Source organism: Littorina saxatilis, linkage group LG1 (genome assembly GCF_037325665.1).
Source record: "Littorina saxatilis isolate snail1 linkage group LG1, US_GU_Lsax_2.0, whole genome shotgun sequence".
In the NCBI taxonomy this organism is placed as follows: domain Eukaryota; kingdom Metazoa; phylum Mollusca; class Gastropoda; order Littorinimorpha; family Littorinidae; genus Littorina; species Littorina saxatilis.
In genome coordinates, this window is record NC_090245.1 from 28,830,660 (window position 1) to 28,852,517 (window position 21,858).

At 47.1% G+C, this 21,858-nt stretch overlaps 1 protein-coding gene across 1 annotated transcript in view; it reads right to left on the bottom strand.

Moving 5' to 3' along the window:
- The window catches only part of LOC138966240 (xaa-Pro dipeptidase-like), a 32,841-nt gene extending 10,994 nt beyond the window's left edge, over nt 1–21,847 (bottom strand). Inside the window, exons 1-7 of the mRNA XM_070338384.1 lie at nt 21,681–21,847; nt 13,225–13,408; nt 6,389–6,516; nt 3,448–3,511; nt 2,313–2,360; nt 1,005–1,066; nt 201–245 (exon numbers count right to left, since the gene is read on the bottom strand). Of these exons, the coding sequence (XP_070194485.1) occupies nt 201–245; nt 1,005–1,066; nt 2,313–2,360; nt 3,448–3,511; nt 6,389–6,516; nt 13,225–13,408; nt 21,681–21,700 (551 nt within the window). The 5' untranslated portion in view covers nt 21,701–21,847. The remainder of the gene's footprint in view (nt 1–200; nt 246–1,004; nt 1,067–2,312; nt 2,361–3,447; nt 3,512–6,388; nt 6,517–13,224; nt 13,409–21,680) is intronic.
- Nucleotides 21,848–21,858: the final 11 nt, after the last annotated feature.

Below are 21,858 nucleotides of genomic sequence, written 5' to 3' on the forward strand. Positions count from 1 at the left end.
TTTCTTACATACTGCTTGACTAAAATCTTTACAAACATTGACTATATTCTATACAAGAAACACTTAACAAGGGTAAAAGGAGAAACAGAATCCGTTAGTCGCCTCTTACGACATGCTGGGGAGCATCGGGTAAATTCTTCCCCATAACCCGCGGGGGGTATTAGGGGGTCTTATGATGGTGGTTCCACCGTATTTCTTACCATTCCGTTATCTCAGGATGAAGGAGCTGGTTGTTCACTTTAAACCTGCAAAAATAAAAGAACATAAGATTCTTATACAGTGCTTGGAATACTTTCCCACGCATAAAAAGAAGATAAGATTCTTATAAAGTACTTGAAAAACTGTCCCACACATAATCCTGTCTTGTTTGTTGTCTATCTCTTAAGTATAGTCTTAGAAGCAGTGCATTAAAACTCTCCATGGGATACACCATTACACAAAAAGTTGCAGTCAATATAATAGCTACTCTCAGGGAAGCCAAAGACAGTAGATCAAAGTAAAAATAAGAAAGAATATGACAGAAAAATTAAAATCATAGCAAGCAGTAAAAATGTTAGGAAAGTATTTTTTCTCAGAAAAAGTAAACAACATAAAATGCTGGGTATTTTCGTGTTTCTATAACCCACAGAACTCTGACATGGATTACAGGATCTTTTCCGTGCGCGCTTGGTCTTGTGCTTGCGTGTACACACGAAGGGGGATAAGTCACTAGCAGGCCTGCACAAAAGTTGACCTGGGAGATCAGAAAAATCTCCACCCTGAACCCACCAGGCGGCAGCAGCCGGGATTTGAACTCACGACCTTCCGATTAGAAGGCCGATGTCTTACCACTACGCCACTGCCCCCGTCACACATTCAGTTTCAAATGCACAAACAAACAAGGAGCAGAAACTATTTCTGGATGGCACTTAAGTACATAAACCAAACTGTACACCCAAGTGCTCATATTCTTCAAAGGACTGATAACCTCTAAAATAAGCCTAACTCAATGGTAATTAACTTACTGGCCAATTCCCTCAAACACGGCCTCCTGGCTGTACTTGCCACTGTCTGAGTTCTTCCCATGCTGTGAAAACAAACAAGTACAATATGAAAAATAAAGTACATGTATTACAACGGCAATGGATCACAGAAAATAGTTGTTCATGCACACACCGTTTCTCATTGCCTTAACACACACAAAGAGAGGTGATGCTGAAAGCTTACGGAAACCCTTCACTGTCTAAGAAATTTAATTAATAAATCATAGAAAACAATCATAACATAAAAGTCAAAACAACCAGCCAAAAACTGAGAGAAAAAAATCTAAATGGGGAGGCAATCAGCTTGATGCAAGTCAAATAATAGTTTACAGTTGTTGTCTCCCTTGTCACAGAACTGATTCTGAATGTCACAAGCAGGTACACGTACAAAAAAAGGGGTTAAAAAAAAAGAAAAAATCTGTCATTTAAAAAAGCCTAGATTCTTATTTGGACAGCTGGGGAAAGTGAAGTTACATTCACTGTGAATACCACACCAGACACAATTAAAATATTATTTTGTGAAATCTAAAACAAGCTTCAGCTGGATAGTAACATCAGTGTAAGGTCACTTAAGAGTTGAATATCATGAACAATAGCAAAATCAAACCCTGGGAAGAAGAATTATCAGTAAAAGGGATATTAAATACACATTCTAAAACTGAAAATTTAAAGGAACATGCCTTATTTTGTACACTTCTCTTCTACTTCTTCATTCATGGGCTGAAACTCCCATGTTCACTCATGTTTTTGCTTAAGTAGATTTTTACAGGTATGATCACTTCTACCCAGCCATTCAGGCAGCATACACCGATGTTGGGGGAAGCATGCTGGGTATTTTTGTGTTTCTATAACTCACCGAACTCTGACATGGATACCAGGATCTTTTCCGTGCGCACTTGGTCTTGTGCTTGCGTGTACACACAAAGGGGGATAAAGCACTAGCAGGTCTGCACATAAGTTGACCTGGGAGATCAGAAAAATCTCCACCCTTAACCCACCAGGCGGCTGCGGCAGGGATTTGAACCCACGACCTTCCGATTAGGAGGCCGATGTCTTATCCACTTTTGTACACAGTCACAATCATGTCCATCAGCAAAGATGTGTTCATGTTTCTACACAGAAGAGACGACCGTACAGCACAGAATGCAGCTGTGATATTGATTCGTGGTATGAATCCAAGTGAAAAGATACGGTTATTCCATGTGAAAGCCTAGACAGATTTGCGGCATTGAACATAATCCTATGCAAGAACCTTTAAAATATGGAGAGGCTTGGGTTCCTGAAACTCACCAAAGTTAGCAGCACCGAGGGTTTCTTGCCTGTCAGAACTTGTGCAATCTGAAAGTAGACACTGCAGCTTAAAACTTTTGGTTGCTAAATTAAAATGCAATTGCATTAGTGCATTGCACGCTTATTCCATCTGTTTTTAAAACAAGTCACTGAAGTCCTAGCACACTTGAATCATAGATTTCAGATGGTTGTGACTTCCCTTTGAGACTTCCCAAACAAGAAATTCCTCCGATAGGAACTACACCCCCGTCAAAGGGAAATAACCTTCTCCGTTGGTGGCAGTGAGAATGGTTATTTCCCTTTGACCAACGGGGGTGTCCGTCTATACCAGGCCTTGTATAATTTTAATCCACCAATAACTCCCTAACAGTGTGTTTGACTGGTCCCAATTTTTGTAAGGACCGTCTCAGGAATGTATAGAACCTGTTCACCAAGTTTGGTGACGATCGGTCCGTTCATTCTTGAGATCTACTTGCGAACACAAACACATCGAGTGAAACCTATACACACCCCTATACCGGGGGTGTAATAAAGTGCTTAGCAATGAATACTAACTGGTACAAACTTGAAATTAAATGAAAAATGAAAACAGCATTACGATTACAAAAAACAATATACATAGTAAAATGCAATGTAATACAGGGGTGGATCAGTTCATTTTATGGGGGGGTTTCCAAAAGTATATTGTGAAGATATGGGTGTGAAGGCGCGAAGCGCCGAGCCGACGGCGCAAAGCGCCTAGCTTGCTAGGGGGTTCCGGGGGCATGCCCCCCCGGAAAATTTTGAAAAAAAGGATGCAAAATGGTGCAATCTGGTGCATTCTGAGGATGATCATTACCAGTTTCAGGCAGCAGATTTTGTCACTGATTAATACCCCAAAAATTGAAACAACCCCAAAAAACACACAAAATTTTTTTTTGGGGGGGGGCTGGGGGGGGTTTCCGGAAACCCCAGAAACCCCCCCCCTCGTCCGCCCCTGTAATACAATATTATTGTCTGGTCATAGTTACAAACAGAAATATGTCTTTTAGTTCATCTCTTACAATCAATAAACACAGTGAATATTCAATCACATCACTTTGTCACTTCGCCTGTTGAATATGAAAACAAATTTTTGTTACTGTATGGTTGTTACCTTGTCAGAAAAATGCACCTCATCCACCCCATAGCGATATCTGAACTCCTCCTCTGTCAGCAGCCTGGAACAAATAAGCACCTTCTGTAAGAGTTTTTGAAGCAGATACTGATGTAATTTTTCCATTTCATTTTCATTACTTTATTATACGATCACTGGGAAGTTGGGTCGCTTCCTCCCAGTGGAAAGCTAGCAGCAACAGCGTCGAGCTACCCAGGTGTGTGCGTGTTTAGGTGTTATCAGCCACCTGCACTTCTGGCAGAGTGACTGAGGGGGCCTCGCCAACTCTTGACCCCCGAAAGAAAGAAAGTCGCCAGGGATTCCCAACGGAAGATAAAAATATAACATTGTGCAATCTCTATGTATTGAGTTGTTCTTTGCTACTGGTCACAAGTGGGGGTCAGCTCACACGGACGCATTTTTCAATACAGTCTAGGGGAGAAACTGGTCACAAAGCACCCAGTACATGCCAGCGAGATAGGAGAATCGGCACAATCAAAGAAAATACCAAAATCATTCAATAGATATGGAAATATTTAGATTTACTGTGAAAATGCTAGCAAAAATGGCGTCCAAAAACGGGAACGCACACTTGGTGCGTCTTTGAAGAGTTCTGTGTTGTTGATAATAGTCGTGTTTGTGCTGTTTTTGTTGAAATAGTATCTAATAAAACTGATGCAGTTCTTGAAATGTTGCAAATTATTGTTGTCTTTGTGAAATGCGAGAGTGTTCTGAGGCGTAATCTGCATACGGCTGATGTCCCACATAGGGTACCCCACTTCGATCAGCGTATCACTCCAAATGAGCTTCATAGTAGAAAAGCAGATACACTACCAAAACACTGCATAACAGATCTACAAGACTGAGCCAGAATCATTGAAATTTACTTCCTGTATAAAATATTGCAATCAAATTTGCTCACGCCGTCCCAGTCATGCAACGCAGGTTACCTTCGCCTTCGATTCAAAGTTACTCCACGCTAACTGAATTACCATCGAAACGCAGATAACGAACTGATTCGGAGATTACACGCCACACATTTATGATATTTTACACACAAATTTCAACTGTGTTGTTTCGCGCGATAAACAGCCATAAACAAACAAATGTGGCGCCGTCACGTCGCTTCGGAAGGAGAAACGCAGGTTACCAAGAGATTGTTTCCGATACCTGTCGGATTAAAATCATCGTTTCTCACGAATGAAGGCTCTTTGGCAGATCTGGTGAGTTGGAAACTGTCTATGAATGTTTCATTTAATGTCAAATGCGTACATTCTTGTCGATATTGTTACCTTTGGGCTCATAAATGAAGTCAATGGTCGTGTTTTCCTAAAGTGACTTTTGTCAGCATATAACTTACTGTGCTTTGATCATTGACTGAGAAGAATCTTCCGATGACACTAGTTCATTTCACTACGCGACTGCAGATCTGCAAGGGAACTTATGGCAGGGGAAATAAGCTTAACTGAAGACGAATAAGCGGAGTAACTCAGTTCTTCAACGGATTGCTCTCACTGATCTAAATATTTAGATCTTGTCGATCGTCTGCTAGTCTTCGGTCGTGTGAAAGTCACATCTATTTCGACTGTGTGCATCGATCCGTGTAGTGAAATGTTGATCTTTGATGATTTGGCAACATAACTTCGCTACATGTGCTTCGAGTGTATCTCCCCGTTAACCATTTGAAAACGTCTTTTAACAAGACCATGTTTCGACAGCCCAGACGGGGAGGATCCTCGATAGCTCACAGGGTATATAATGTTTTCCGCCGTTTTTTAAAGAATCCTTTCAAATTTACCATTCCAAAAGTACCCTATGACACGACTCGAGTGGGAAAGAACATTCTCTGCAATTCCTGTCTCAGTCCGTGCAGCCGTTTCGGGTCCTATCATCATCATACAAACATACACACAGACACACAAGAACCAGCTTTAAAAGTTAGATTATGTAAGAACCATGTGAACCAGTGATTTTTTCTTATGTACATCAGATACTACAGTATTTCTGCTTTATGAAAAGCTATATTTCAAAAACAAAACTAGAGATTTGAATTTTGACCACTTTTCCCCCTTTCTGTCACCAGTACTGAAGAACAACTCTATTACATTACAGTACCATTCTGGCAAGACAAAAAACATTCTTCAAAACATATTTAATCCCGGTCACATGAATTTTAGTGTTCACATACAGTCAGAATTCTGTCACACAATTAAATGGCCAAACAATTTAAAACCAAAAGACAGTTTTTCAAATTTGCTGAACTGGTATCAATAAAAACCACACAAGACTACCAGTACCTCTTCTTCTTCTTCTTCGTTCATGGGCTGAAACTCCCACGTTCACTCATGTTTTAGCACAAGTGGATTTTTACGTGTATGACAGTTTTTACCTCGTCATGCGGGCAGCATACGCCGATTTCGGGGGAGGCATGCTGGTTTTTTTCGTGTTTCTATTATTATTATTATTATTATTATATGAAGTCTTATATCGCGCGCGTATCTCCAGACTCGGACTCAAGGCGCAGGGATCTATTCATGCCGTGTGAGATGGAATTTTTTACACAATACATCACGCATTCACATCGACCAGCAGATCGCAGCCATTTCGGCGCATATCCTACTTTTCACGGCCTATTATTCCAACTCACACGGGTATTTTGGGTATATTTTCTATAACCCACCGAACTCTGATATGGATTACAGGATCATTTCCGTGCGCACTTGGTCTTGTGCTTGCGTGTACATACGAAGCGGGTTAAGTCACTAGCAGGTCTGTACATAAGTTGACCTGGGAGATTGGAAAAATCTCCACTCTTAACCCACCATGCGGCAGCGACCGGGATTCGAACTCACGATCTCTCGATTAGGAGGCCGACGTCTTACCACCAAGCCACTGCGCCTGTCACTACCAGTACCATTATACCACATCGCCTCAAACTCACTTGCCCATCCAGACGGCATAAGACTCAGGCAGCTTGGGCGGGAAAAGGATAGCTTTCCCAGTGTCCACATCAAGGGCTCCATAACAATCTGGTTCTTCCACACCAAATGTCCAGTGAAAGTAGGATTCCTGAAAGAAATCAACAAAATTTCTATCACACCTTGTCAGAAAGCAGCAAATGGTTAGACTTTGTTTTCAACCAAAGTCGGCAGGCAGCAGTCCTCCGAAGTCTAATCAGATGCCGACTGATTTCTTTGTTAAAACATTGTGTCTAGCTGTCTACTTTGGTAAAAAATACTAGAGTACATGTAGTAGAGTCAATTCCGGTTAATCGGCCATCCGGATAATCGGCCAATTTTCCCTGGGACCGAATCTTTTCTTCATACGTAGTTATGTGTCAAAATGGAAAATTTCCTAAATAAATTATCATTTAATTAATATACTTACCCGAATCACATTAGCATTGAGTCACCTGAGATGCTTATCACTGAAAAACGCTTACCCGGCTAAAGAATTTAAAGGGAAGCAACCCCATCACCAAAACGAAAGTGAAAGTAGCTTTGGTAATGGGCCAGTACACCGGGAGTTACCTCCCATACGGGTGTATGCCACGTCACTTCCTCTAGGAACACGTGCCTATTATCATACGGCTTTAAAAAAAATCTTAAAACCATAAGCGGGGCAGGTGGGAGGGAATACAGTATGTGATTCGGGTAAGTATATTAATTAAATGATAATTTATTTAGGAAATTTTCCATTTAATATCATATTCTTACTCCGAATCACATTAGCAGATAACATCAACAAGGCGGTGGGCTAGAAATGAATCAAAACTCACCATCAAGTTCTGGACAGGAACTGGCCTGCTGCTATGAGCGCTGGAAGGCCTCTGGAGCCATCCTGTCGAAGAGCTGTGATGTCCCGAAGATAAAAGTTTATGAAAACATCTTCGGAACGCCAATACGCAGTTGTCAGCACCTCCTCTAGACGTCTGGAGCGCAGAACTGCCAGAGAGGATGCCCACGCCCTCGTCTCATGGGCTCGGGCCGAGTCAAGTGGCAAGGAGGGCATAACCCCCCCCCCTCTTTGTGCGCCTCCACTCATAAGCCTGCTTGATGAGCGAGGACACCCACCGGGCCAACGTTACCTTCGACAAATCTTTCTCGCGCCTAGTAAGGAGAGAGATAAACAACAACTTCTGAGAACTAGACCGAATCGGCTGAGTCCGGGCTAAGTACAGACGAAGTGCCCTCACAGGGCAATTGACCGAATCGGGGTCACCCGGGGCCAACGCGCTGGTCAGAGCCTTAACTCTAACCAGCGGAGAGGCCTGCCCCGGAGACTGATTCTTGGCCAGGAAATCAGGCCGGAAACGCAAAGATGCGGAACCGTCCGGCTCAAAGGAGATATCTCCAGGCTGACCCGACAGGGCGTGGACCTCGCTACCCCGTCGGGCCGTAGCCAACAAAAGGAGAAACAGCGCTTTGCGAGTGACATTGAACAGACTGGCCTCGCTTAAAGGCTCAAAATCCGCAGAACGAAGGAATTCCAGGATTAAAAACAAGTCCCACTTGGGAGCGGGCAAACGAGCTTTAGCTTCCTTAAGAGCAGCCCCTTTAATGACTGCAGCTATAACGCCCCCGACTCGAACAGAACGACCAATCTGCTGAAGAGTCGCCGAGATAGCGGAGCGCCGGACCCTCAACGAGGAGACTGAGGCGCCCTGTGAAGACATGAAAGAGAGGTGGTTAGCGACCTGAATAGAGCGCGGAGCCACCGAACTCACCCCTCTAGCTGAACACCAGGCAGTCCATGCCTTCCAGTGGGAAGCATAAACTGAAGAGGTGGACGCTCTATGCGAGCGAGCCACCAAGTCCAGAGTCAAAGACGACGCCCCAGAGCGCTTCAGCGAGTCCCGAACAACTTCCACACGTGAAGCTTCAGAAGACTGGGCTCCTCGTGTGGAATGCCTGTTCGGGGCTGCACTAGTTCCCCTCGCACGAGTGCGAGAGGAATGGGGGGCCCTTGGGCAAGCCGAAGAAGATCTGGAAACCAGACCTGCGACGGCCACAGAGGAGCGACCAGAAGAAGAAGGGCCGGCTCCTCCATCTCCGCTTTCCGGATTACTCGGCTGAGTAACGGAAAGGGAGGAGTCTGAAGATCTGTATGTGCCCCCCAACCCTCCCTGGACGCATCTGTAAAGAGGTCCAGGTCGGGGAGGGGCACGACGATCGGAACACCTCTGCAGACCCACTCCGTGTGCAACCACGGAAGGGTCGCAGACTGGAACCATCCCTGCAAAGGGATGAGGGCGTCCCAGTCCACCAGAGGAGAGTCCACAAACGGCTTCAGCGCGAACTGAAGCGGACATTTGTGGACCCGGCCCAGTGAAACCAGAAGAGCCATAGACTCCATCTGCCCCAAGATGGAGGCGAGCGAGCGGATGGAAGCCATCAGGAGAGGTAAAGTGGAGCGAATCTGAGCTTGGAGCTTGTCCACCCTTCTCTGAGAAGGCTGGACAGTCCAAGCGACCGTGTCGAAAGACATCCCCAGATAAGTGAATGTCTGTGACGGGGTCAGCTCCGACTTTACCCGGTTGATCGAGAACCCCAACCAGTTGGATTCTCGAAGAACCGTCAGGGTATCCTGCGAACAGCCGCTCTGGGACTGGTTCATGATGAGCCAGTCGTCCAGATAAGCCCGCAGACGGATACCCTGGGACCTCACCAGTGCACAGACCTGTCTCACCACCATGGTGAAAATCCACGGTGCGAGAGACAGCCCGAAAGGGAGTGCGCGAAACTGGTAGATCTGATCTCCCCACCGGAAACGAAGCCATTTCCGGTCGGTCGGATGCATAAGAATGTGAAAGTATGCGTCCGTGAGATCGATCGAGGTCACCCAGTCTCCTGGGCGGAGAGAGTCTCGGACAGAGGCTGGCGTCTCCATCTTGAATTTTATCTCCCTCAAGAAAGTATTGAGGAGAGATAAATCCAACACGGGACGCCATCCTCCTGATGCTTTGGGAACAGCGACCAGACGCCCGTAAAATCCCAGGGAGCTGTGGACCCGAACTCTCTCCACCGCGCCCTTCTGCTCCAGGGAGGCAATTTCCGACTGCAAGACGGAACGTGCTTCCTGCGAGAAGGGGGGCTTGAACCGCGGAGGCACTCGGGTAAGAGGCGCCTTTTCCTCCCGCCAGAGTAGACGGAAGCCCGAACTCACCACTCCCACAATCCATTGGCTGTCTACTACCGACATCCAACGAGAAAGTGCCCGGGAGGGGCCTCCCGCCATCACCAAGGTGGAGGGCGGGAGGGAGGTGAGATCGGGAGCGCTTCATTGGGGGTGTGGTTTACTTCCAGAGCCGCCACGCCCCCTCCCCGATGCCGTCCTCTTCTTCCCACCACGAGCGGCCGGCGAAGCCTGCCGCTTCTGAGCTGGCTTGGGGTTAGACGATGTCTGAGCCTGCTTCTGTTTAGAAGGCTGAGACTGTTTCACCCCCTTCAGAGTGTAGTCAAGGAACTGACTGTCCTTGTTTGACTGAATCTCCTTCTGTCTGGCATCCAGTGCCAGCGGACAGAAGAGAGACTCCTCTGAGACCGGGGAGACTCTCAAGGTCTCCCTAGTAGCCAGCTCCGTGAATTGGGACTGCGAGAGGAAGAGATCCCTCCTGCAGAGTACCGCTTGGGTGTACTGCAGGGAGGAAAGACGCAATTGTTCCTCATTGACCTTGGCCAATGCGGTCAAAAGCGCAGAGACATCGTCCGCATTCTGTTCTTCACTGAGAGTGAAAGGAACTAGCGAATCGGTCAATGCCCGAGACAGAGCCCGAACGAGAGTCTCCGCAATGGAGGACAGTTCGATCTGCCGACGTCCAACCTCCTCAGCAGAGAGGAGGGAAGCCTCGGAAACCGGCAAAACCGAATCACGCTTGATCGGTTTAGTCAGAAGAGGCAGCAATTCCCGGGAAACCGGAAGGGTAGCCCTAGGGAGTGCAAAAGACGCCAGCCAATTCTGGCTCTGATTGGGCATGCCAAGCTTCCTATTGGCCGTAGGCACGAAGGAAGAGGCTTGGGCAGCTGAAGCCACCCACTGCTGAGCTGATTCCGGAACTGGACCAAAAGGAAGCAGTAACGGAACAGGCACTGGCCGAATACCACTCCCCGCATGTGCTGGACGAACCAGTGAATGCGAAAGTTGGTAAGCCACTGACGGAGACTCGGCGAACCGGAAGGAAGAAACATCCTCCTGTGCCGGCCGGAAGTCCGCCATGGCAGAAGGAACGAATGATGCGGAAGAGTCCGCAGCCACCACCCCTTCAGGAAAATAACGAGACGTTACTTCCGCCGCGACGTCAAGAACAGACTTGAGCTTCGACGGAAACACGCCCCGCGACTCCTCGCTGACCACTGATGGAGCATCAGAATAGTCACACGTGGAACCATGACCGAAGTCACCAGTTCCGGAAGCAGAAGCATGCCCTGGCAAACCGGAAACCGGAAAAGCCTGAGCACTAACGTCATCCTGCCGCCCAAAACCCTGTGAAGGTAAAGGGTAAGCAGGACGACCATCCGCAAAAACCGGAGCTGGATGAGCTGACGTCACTCCCCCGACTGAGTGGAGTGATGCCTGCTCAAGCCTAGGCGCTTGAAAGCCGGAAGGCGCACGCTGTAATCCACTATCTGGTATCCGGAAGGAACCACCAGAAGAGGAAGAAGCGTTTCCGGCCGAAACCGGAAGTGTAGTCAACGGAACCGCAAAATGCGGAAGTGAAGACTGCACTGGTTGACTTCGCGATCCGGAAGGACCGGAAGTCAGTGAATACTCCATCCTGCCGCGACCGCCGTAGCGTGCCGGAGCGGACGGATCATCACTTCCGGCAAGTGCCGGAAATGCGGCAGTCGAAACCGACTGCCGCCGCTGTTCGAACAAGTCCGGGGCCTCGTAGGTTATCGCCGGAAATGAAAGATCAGCAAGGTATCGGTCGTGACCCGATGCGAAAGAGCTGTCCCCCGAAGGAGAACGTCCAGGCGCCTCACGAGGGCTATCGGACCAGCTCTGCTTACCAACCGACGCTGAAGAGGGAGGACGCTGCTCCAAGCCGGAAGTGGAGGACAAAGACACGGAAGCCAATGCCCGGACGTCACTGCCAGATGCCGGAAACGCCGAACTGCTGGCGACGGAACGCTGAAATTCTGCCTGCACCAAGCTGCGGATTTCTGGAACCAGTGACTTTAACAGAGAGGAAACCAACGCACCTTGTCCAGGTGCTAACAAAGAAGACGAAGTCTCCGATGTAGAGACAGGTGCAGAAGTAACAGTAGCGCTAGGCGCCGCAAAAGAAGCAGAAGTAGTAACAGCGCTAGGCGCCGAAATTGGTACAGCCAACAAAGTGTTACGCTCTTGGTCTGTAACAAGTAACGTTGCTTTGGAAGAGGAAGACTTAGCCTTAATTTTCCCCTTGGGGTCCGACTTGCCACGGCGCTTGTCTGAATCAGACATGTTGACAACAACACGTGGCAACGCGAAAAAATTTACTGAAACATAAGTCTAAACGACTGGAAAATTCAGTAAACACACGCACTAATGCGTTAACAAAATACTATAGCTAAACTTGCCCCACAAGCAGAGGCACGGAGAGCTACAAACAAAGTCACACGAGCTAGAAAACTAACTCACACAACAAAATGGCGACACGCAAGACACTGACACAAACGTCAACAACACGTGGCAAAGTAAAAAGATTTACTGAAACGTAAGTCAAAACGACTGAAAACACAGTAAACACACACGCTTACGCGTCAACAAAATACTAAAGCTACACTTGCCCAAACAGAAAGAGGGCACGCAGAGCTACTAGCAAAGTCACACGAGTTAGCTAACTAACTCACACAACAAAATGGCGAAACACGCAAGTCACTGACACACAAGTCCGTAAAAAACGGACAACGTACAGTAACGAAACAGCGCAAACAACCAACAACAAACGGGAACGAGCTCACCAAACTGTAGGCAAGGCGAGCAGAAAAGCTGGGTAACGTGGCCGGCGGGTGTCACTCAAACACACAAGGTCAGCCACAGAGCGTCAAAAAGTGAACCGTCCTCTCCGAGGTGAAAAAGACGTATGGTAATAGGCACGTGTTCCTAGAGGAAGTGACGTGGCATACACCCGTATGGGAGGTAACTCCCGGTGTACTGGCCCATTACCAAAGCTACTTTCACTTTCGTTTTGGTGATGGGGTTGCTTCCCTTTAAATTCTTTAGCCGGGTAAGCGTTTTTCAGTGATAAGCATCTCAGGTGACTCAATGCTAATGTGATTCGGAGTAAGAATATGATATTAAATGTTCGGTTAATCAGCCACTTCGGATAATCGGCCATAGTTCAGTCAGTCCCAAAAGTGGCCGATTAACCGAAGTCGACTGTACATGTACCTATCATGCGAGGCCCCACCAATGAGATGACACATCCCTAGAAAGGCCACTGTTTGTTGTCCCTTTATCTATTACCTCTAACTTAATCCCACAGGCGTAATATACCAGTTGTGACAGGCCACCTGCAAGTTAGGGACATTTTTGAGTGATCCTAAGGGTGTCCTTTCATCGCAAGTACCACTGTAGTACCATGTACATTATCCCCAACCAAAACTGTTTTCAAAAGTATTCAGTCACACATGATGTCTTCCTTTTGGCTTGATTTTGCCAGCACAGATTTATCATTCCTTATTGGCAGCAAGCACGCTGATGGCTGATGAGTCCTGTTGAGATAGGCCGGAAATGCCACAATGGCTGTAGGCTATACTTAAAAATCACTGACATGAATTTACTGATGCAAACCTGTCTGAACAGTGGCTCATTGTCAGAGCAGTTGCGTGTTTCTGCAATGCCGCTCTGCAGGATCACAACGGCACCTTTGGGGACTTTGCAGTTGTCCCGCAGACTTTGACACAGTTTCTGACGATTCTCTTGAAACATCTCCATGGGAACCTTGAAGGTATGCTCCCCACGGCAAAAAGCAGGTCTGAAAAATCACCGTTAAAATTGCTTTGATGTCCAAAGCGGGCTCAGTTATGACTGCATTATGTGCTGTACGGTTGCACTTGATATTACATTTAATTGATAATCAAAAACTTTATCAATAAATTTTCATTTGATTAATATACTTACCCAACTCACATATAGCAATTAACCCTAGTTCAGTGCTGGTAACGCTGTACGCGTCCCCTTGGTAACAAGGAAGACGCCTCTAAAAAAAGAGTGACCCTGACCCATAACAGGGACAAGGCCAGACCGAGATCGAGGCTGCCTTCCGTATGCGCACGCATACACCGCCATTTACAAGTCATTCTAACCGAAGCCCAACTCACTTCTTTTTTAAGATAGATAGAACCCCCAAAAGCGGGGAGGCGTGAGGGAATAAACGATGTGAGTTGGGTAAGTATATTAATCAAATGAAAATTTATTATTAAAATGTTTGCTTAAATTACATATCTTATCCCAACTTACATATATAGCAGATTGCTATTGTAGGAGGAGGGATACTCACAAGAACGGAGAACTTGTCCTGCCGCTACCATAGCTGGTAGAGCGGAACTGCCGTCCTGTCGCGTTCCAGCGACATCTCTGAGGTAGTAATTTATAAAACACCCCCCGCGGGTTAGGGGGAAGAATTTACCCGATGCTCCCCAGCATGTCGTAAGAGGCAACTAACGGATTCTGTTTCTCCTTTTACCCTTGTTAAGTGTTTCTTGTATAGAATATAGTCAATTTTTGTAAAGATTTTAGTCAAGCAGTATGTAAGAAATGTTAAGTCCTTTGTACTGGAAACTTGCATTCTCCCAGTAAGGTAATATATTGTACTACGTTGCAAGCCCCTGGAGCAAATTTTTGATTAGTGCTTTTGTGAACAAGAAACAATTGACAAGTGGCTCTATCCCCTCTCCCCCCTTTCCCCGTCGCGATATAACCTTCGTGGTTGAAAACGACGTAAAACACCAAATAAAGAAAGAAGAAAGAAATTTATAAAAACGTCCTCTGAACGCCAATAGGCTGACTCCAGGACCTCTGAGAGGCGCCCGGAGCGGAGGACTGCTAGTGATGAGGCCCAGGCTCGAGCCTCATGAGCTTTGGCCGCAGTAAGAGGCAGGACTGCCTGATTGTCACCTGACTGGCCTTGCCACCAAAGAAAGATAGGCCTGCCGAATCAGTGTGGCTACCCATTTGGCCAAGGCGACTCGTGAAATGTCTTTACCCCGAGCCGAGCTGAGGGAGATAAAGAGTAGTTTTTGACTTTCAGAACGAATAGGCAAGGTCCGGGCCAGGTAGCTGCTGAGGGCCCTAACCGGACAGTTAAACAAGTCATGGTCTCCGGGAGCAAGAACATTGCTCAGGGAGGGGATGCGGATAAGCGGGGATGTTTGACCAGGTTTCTGGTTTTTAGCAAGGAAATCTGGCCTAAATTTGAGAGAGATAGAGCCATCTTTTTCAAAAGAAATATCCCTAGGAAGACTGGACAGCGCGTGTACCTCACTACCACGTCTAGAGGTAGCAAGCAAAACGAGGAGCAGTGTCTTATGCGTCAGATTAGTCAAACTGGCCGCGTGGAGAAGTTCAAACTCCCTAGAAGCGAGAAAACGTAAAACCAGAAACAAGTCCCAGGCCAGCTGTGACTTAGATCGTGCTGCATCAAGGGAAGCGCCCTTGAGGACGCTAGCAATAACACCACTAAGATTAATCTTATGGCCCAACTACCTGAGAGTGGAAGAGATCGCTGATCTTCTCACCCGGGTGGTTGGCTACTTGCATGGACCTAGGAGACAGGGGATCAACCCTATTCTCCAAACACCATTTTGTCCAGGAAGACCAGTGTGAAGAGTACACAGAGCTGGTCGAATCTCTGTGAGCCTGCTGCACAAATTTCAAAGTGGAGGCTGAGGCCCCTGCACGGAGCAGAGAGCCTCTGACAGTATCCACCCGTGAAGCTGAAGTGCTTGCGGGTTTTCGTGCGGAACGCCTGACCGTGGCTGCACGAGCTCGCCCCTTTTCACGCCGAGCAGAATCGGAGGAAGAACCGCGAGACGGAGCAAGTCCAGGTACCAGTGCTGGCTGGGCCAGAGAGGGGCAACCAGTACCAGCGCTGGCCTCTCGAGATCCACCTTTCTCAAGACTCGGCCCAGGAGTCGAAAGGGAAGGAAGGCGTAAGCCACTAGTCCTGCCCAGACCATTTCCAGAGCGTTTACACTCCCACGCTTGTGGGTCCAGAAATGGGGACACGAAGAGAGGGAGCCTGGTGGAGAATCTCGTCGCAAATAAGTCTATGAAAGGCTTGTTTACATGGACCCAAAGACGGTGCAAGGCCTGGTGCGACAGGGTCCATTCTGAGTGGAGGACCTTGTCTGCTCTGCTCAGGACACCCGCCAACACATTGAGGCTGCCAGGCAGATATTTTGCTGTGAGCAGAATTCAGTGAGTGCTGCACCACACCAGTATACGACACGCACTGTCTGACAGCGTCGGAGACCGGGTCCCGCCCTGGCGGTTGATGCAAGCCACTACAGTCATGTTGTCGGTATGCAGCCGCACATGACTGTCCCTCAACAGTGGCAGAAACGCCTGGTTCCAAACAGCGTGCAAGGCTGCCTGAAAAGGCCTTTTGTGTACTCTGCCCAGACGAACCAACGAGGCCATGGATTCCATCTGACCCAGCAGCGACGCTAAGTCCCGAGCTGGGGCTTGGCTCTTGCCCAACAGAGAGCGAATCAGAGCCTGTAACTTGTCCACTCTTCGCTGCGAAGGGCGGACTGACCAGTCCAGAGTATTGAACTCCATCCCCAGATAAGTGAAACACTGGGACGGTTCGAGCTCTGACTTCAGTAGGCGACCGTAGCCCAGAGACCCTGGGTCGTGGACCTCCTCGATCGCGTTCTTCAAAAGAAGGGAGGCTACTTCCCCCTGAACAGCGGACTTGGCCTCTCAGTCTCTGGGGTACTTGAAAGGCGGAGGTATCCTGGTCAGAGTAGCCTTTCCCTTTGCCCAGAGCAGGCGGAATCCCGAACGCACTATCCCCAAAATCCACTCGCTGGTCAACAAGCGCGACCAGGAAGCAAGAGCCCTGGAGGGGCCGCCCGCCACCACAAGGGTGGGGGCTGCGGGGATCAGTGGTTCGGGAAGGCATCATTGGGGGTGGGGCTTATGCCCCGACCCCCTAGAACCGCCAAAAGAAGGGCCTTTCTTCTGATAGGGAGCGCCACGCCCCCTACCCCGAGAAGAGGAGCTCTGGTTCTGAGCCTTGCCCCCCCTGCGCCTTCTGAAAGCCATGATGCGCAATCTGAGCAATAGCCAAATCCCTCGCGTCCCGAGTCTCTTTTTGTAGAGCATCAAGCGAGGGACGACCCAGCAGAGAGCCCTCAGTGAAAGGGGAGAACTTCAGATTCTCAATGGTGCCCTTGTCTCTGATCCTTGACCCAATGAGAAAGGCCGATCTGCGAGAATGCACACCATGTGTGTACAATCGGGCCGAAAGGCTCATCTGCTCGGGAGAAACCCTGGCTAAAGTAGCCAAGAGGGTTGTCACGTCAATGGAGGAGGCATCAAAACAAAACTTGAACGGGTCGAGAGAAGTTGCGATAGACCCGTGATAACGCTCTCTGGAGGGATTCCGAAACGGAAGCTAACTCCAACAAAGAGCGTTCAGCGTCCTCCAAGGCAATGAGAGAGGATTCATCTCAAAGGCCACTGATGGCGATTCCCGAAAACGGAAAGGGCACTTATGCTCCTTGGGTCCGTTGAAATCGCCCAGCGCGGAAGGTGGTGGAGCGTACTGACTCTTCGACTCGACCTCACCCTCCTTAAAATATCTGGAAGCCGTTTCGGCTGCCAACGCAACAGCGTTTGACAGCTTATACGGCAACCGGAACTTAGTGTCTTCCTCCATAGCGGAAGCACCATCGTCAGAAGCATCGTCATGCACATCCGTGCAATCCGGAAGCTGACTCCCGCATTGACTGCCATAGTCGAAAGGTGAATCAGCCGGAAGGGAGGACGAACGTGGTATCTCGACCGGACGTGCAGCCTCCCTACTGACTCCTTCCTGCCCCCCGGGCAGAAGCGGAAACAGCCATGCCGACGCCCTATCATTCATCGATGGGGTGGACAGAAGCGTGTTATCTGTTCGCGTAACAGGGCTCCTACCCTGACCTGCCCGACCGTCTAAACGGACCGGAGCAGACAGGGGATCAGAACTTTTACCCCCTAACCGCAAAGCGGGGGGAGCTACTTCCTCCTGAAACCGCGCTTCACGTTGGCCAGAGAACCAAGCTACTAGTGGAGCACACATACCTTGAGTCAGGACCGGCATACCGGAAGGACGGACACTCGGCAGGAGGGAGCGAACGTCACCAGCATCCTGAGCCGCGTGCACGTCAGCGGAGGTGACCGTGGCGGAAGGAGAAGGCCGCACCCTGGCCAGCGAAGACACGTCAGTCACGCCAGAGGGAAGTGCCCGTAACTCGGCTCTCGTCGACGAAAGCTCTGACGCCAACGTGCTAACTTGAGCGCTAAGGGAAAGAAGCAAAGCAGCAAAATCCGGAGCAACAACACCCGAACCGGTAGCAGAGCTAGGCTCCTTAACGACCTTGTCAGCAGACTTAACGGACGAAGACTTGGTCACCGGCAAATCAATCAAAACATCCATAGATTTTTTAGAAGACGGCTCCATCACACTAACTATAGCCTGGCCGGAATGTTTTGCTTTCCTAGGCGTTTTTCTAGAGGGGGAAGCCTCAGCAGGTACCTGCTTGGGAGGATGCCCCTTCTTGCCGTTGTCAGCCATGCATGACACCAATGAACTCAAGAAAGAAAAAAATCGAGAAAATTTTACAAGTACAAATTGCGGCAACAATGGAGCCAAAACGTGAAAAATTTAGGAAAGATCTCACCCACAACAGGCTGTAGAGTAGAAGAACATGAAGAACAGACGAAGGGGAAAGTGACAAAGTCAGAGACAAAGTCACAAAGGCTGCAACAGCCGGAGCGTAGAAATAATGCGACCACCGCGTGTGAACGCTGAGGTTGGAATGACTTGTAAATGGCGGTGTATGCACGCGCATACGGAAGGCAGCCTCGATCTCGGTCTGGCCTTGTCCCTGTTATGGGTCAGGGTCACTCTTTTTTAGAGGCGTCTTCCTCGTTACCAAGGGGACGCGTACAGCGTTACCAGCACTGAACTAGGGTTAATTGCTATAAGTATAATTATGTGAGTTGGGATAAAATATGTAATTTAATTATAACATTGACAGAAAACATTAACAGAAACTTCATAAGTGAAAAAGGAAGAGGGTTGCTCTTTACAACTGAATATTTCCTGAAAATGACACGATGCAGTGAAAAATTAAAACCAAAAATGCCCCACACAAGATACAAAACAATAAATACAGCAAGGAAGTACCCATCAGAAGACAATTAGCCAAACTGTTGTCTCTGCTGGTGATCCAGCCTATATAAATTATTCCTCCACATCTATGTAAGAACCTTCTGTCATATTCCTCAGGCTAATCCTTCATAGGCTTTACCTTGTGTGCCTGTAGGACTTTAAATTTTCATTGCTATGTAAGAACAAGTAAGTAACCGGAAAAAAAGTCAAGAGTTGAATCATTATTGTGCATTTATGCTGGGTTTCATTTACTTAAGTGCGCCCTGCACCATTGGCGCATTAGTTCTGAAAATGTCCCACCACAATTCCCTTTAGTGCGCCAAAGGGAGCATTGAGATTACGTACCACTGCGCCACCAAATGTACACTTTACATCGGATCACACACACACACACTGATGCACACACACACATACACACACACACAGATAACACGATATAGCGGTTAATTCTCAGATGGCACCATATTGCACCATTTTGCATCTTTGGACAAAATGCGTACAGGCCTCTTAGTCTTAGGCGCTTCTTGCCTTCGACTATGTCCCATCGGAATTTGGTTGAGGGGGACAAATGTCCCATTGCCCTTTTCTCCCAGGCTAAACCCTGATTTATGTGTAGGAAATAAAGGGAGTAAATTACAGGGCCAACAAATTTCATTATCACTGGCTCCTTTCCAATTCCACTCCGTTCTTTGCTAGGTCCTTCAACTTTAGAAAATGCTGTGGACTGCACTAATGTGCACACTGATAAAAGTTAACTGATAACTCAGCAACACAGCAAACAATCTTTATCTCACACTCATCCCTCAAACTTGCATAATACTAAGCTAAGGCCTAGTTGTGTCACTTGACAATGACCTCATTCTCAGCTGCTACTGACCCCTAATGGACTTAATATTAAACTTGACACACATTAATTCAGCCAAATTGTATCATTATCAAGACTGCATGCTTATCCATGGTATTGCATAGCAAAGTCTTTTGTTGTGCACTTATTTTACACCGGGGTTGTATTCTGCATTTTTTTATAATATACATGTACATGCACTTTCTGTTCTTAGGACAATTTCCCGGAGTAAATGTGGGTATTAATTGATAATAATATCCCTATGTTTAGAGCACACAATATTGTGCTCATTTCTAACGATTGATTAAAAGTTTTTGCAAATGTTACAGTTCAACTTCTTCAGGAGGCATCATCCTTTCCTATCCTAGATGCACTTTAAATCATTATTACTAGCAGTACAATGTACTACAGATGCACATACTGATGATACAAAACATGAACCATGACACTGGCTGTCTGTCGGTTGGTCGGTCAGGCTCTGTGTGTGTTGATGTATATAATTATATACAGTATACAGTGTGTGTATACCAGGGCCGGACCCAGGGGGGGGGTTCCAGGGGTTCTGGAACCCCACCCCTGGAAAAAGCATGTACCTTGCTTTGAGTGTTTGTTTTTTTTACTAGTTTTAGCACCAAAACAATGCTGCTCTTAACCCTCAAAACAAGGCCCAGAATGCACCAGATTGCACAGATTTTAACCGTTTTTCAAAAATTTTCCGGGGGAGCATGCCCCCGGACCCCCCTAGTTCGCGTGCCTGCTTTGCAGGCGCGCGCTTGTGGCTTCGCCACTTCGCTGATTTTCCCCCCCAAAAAAGGAGGAACCCCCCCTTACAACTCATTTGGTCCGGCCCTGTATACATGTGTATGTGTAGGCATGTGGTTTCTGCATGCATGATCTGATTGTGAGCATGTTCCAGCATGCACACATGCATGCAGCATGTATATATATATTTGTGTGTGTGTTTGTGTGTGTGATTAAGTGTGTCTCACAGTATATGTGTGTGTGTGTGCGTGTGTGTGTATGTGTGTTTGTGTTTGTGTGTGTGTGTGTGTGTGTGTGTGTCTGTGTGTCACTATGAGTGTTTGTATGTTTGGGTGTCTGCATGTCTGTTTGTGTCTATCTGCATTTGACAATTCCTCTGAGTGTGGTAGTACGTTTACTTTGGGTTCATAATTGGCAGTAGTCTAAATAAATCAAAACGAAAGCAAACAGAGCTATGCCAGCATTACTCCCCATCTCAACAAGCTTATACTTGTCAACAGCTAGAAGCACAAAATCCTGCATCTTATCACCAGAAGATCTTTTCTCACGACACAACACTAACAAAAAAAATGTGATCCTGATTTTCTTCACTGTGGTGTTCTGTTTTTTTGTTGTGTTTTTTTCATTATATCACTCTAAACGGTATAACATTAACAGTGGAACCCCTTTAAGACTTTAAAAAAAACTTAGACTGCTTTAAATGGAGCCTCATGAAAAGAAAATATGGAAAAAAGCAAAGTCTAAACATGTGGGAAGTTTAAATTGTTAGCAAGAAAAAGGGGGTGGGTTAAATAACTTAAAAGGGGGTTTCAACTGCAAACCTAGCTAAATTTTGCTGCTGATCCTGTGATGTGTTTTGTTGTTGTTGTTATTGTAACTGTTTTGCATTTTTTTTCTCTTTTTTTTTCTCTTGCTTGGAAGAATAGAATATAAAAAAATCTCATTGAAATCTATTAATTTCGAGTCATACCTTTCTAGTAATTCTAGTGCAACTGCAAGTGATGACTATTCTCAGAAATGTTGTCTCCAAAAAAAGCATGGATATAAATTATAATTATAAGAATTGTTTCACCAGCAAGTGAAACTAAAACTAGGGTTCGAAATAGCATCAATAAATTAAATCTCAAAGGTAGATGTTACGTACAGCGTGTATGAGCTAACATTAACAACCACCACAATAACAGAGAGAGAGAGCGAGAGAGAGAGAGAGGTGGATTGACAGATCGAGCACCTGTCCCTACAAGAAACGATACTCACTCTGCTCTTCCAGCTGCCATTGTCGAGATTTGCTAGACACAAATGCAAAACGAAAATATCGTCTGTAGAATTTATTGAACCAGAGGAACCAAAACTGCAAGCTACCGACGAACAGCCAACTCTCACGCCCATTGACAACAAAAGTGGACTCGACCAGCAGGTCACATGATCGTAACTG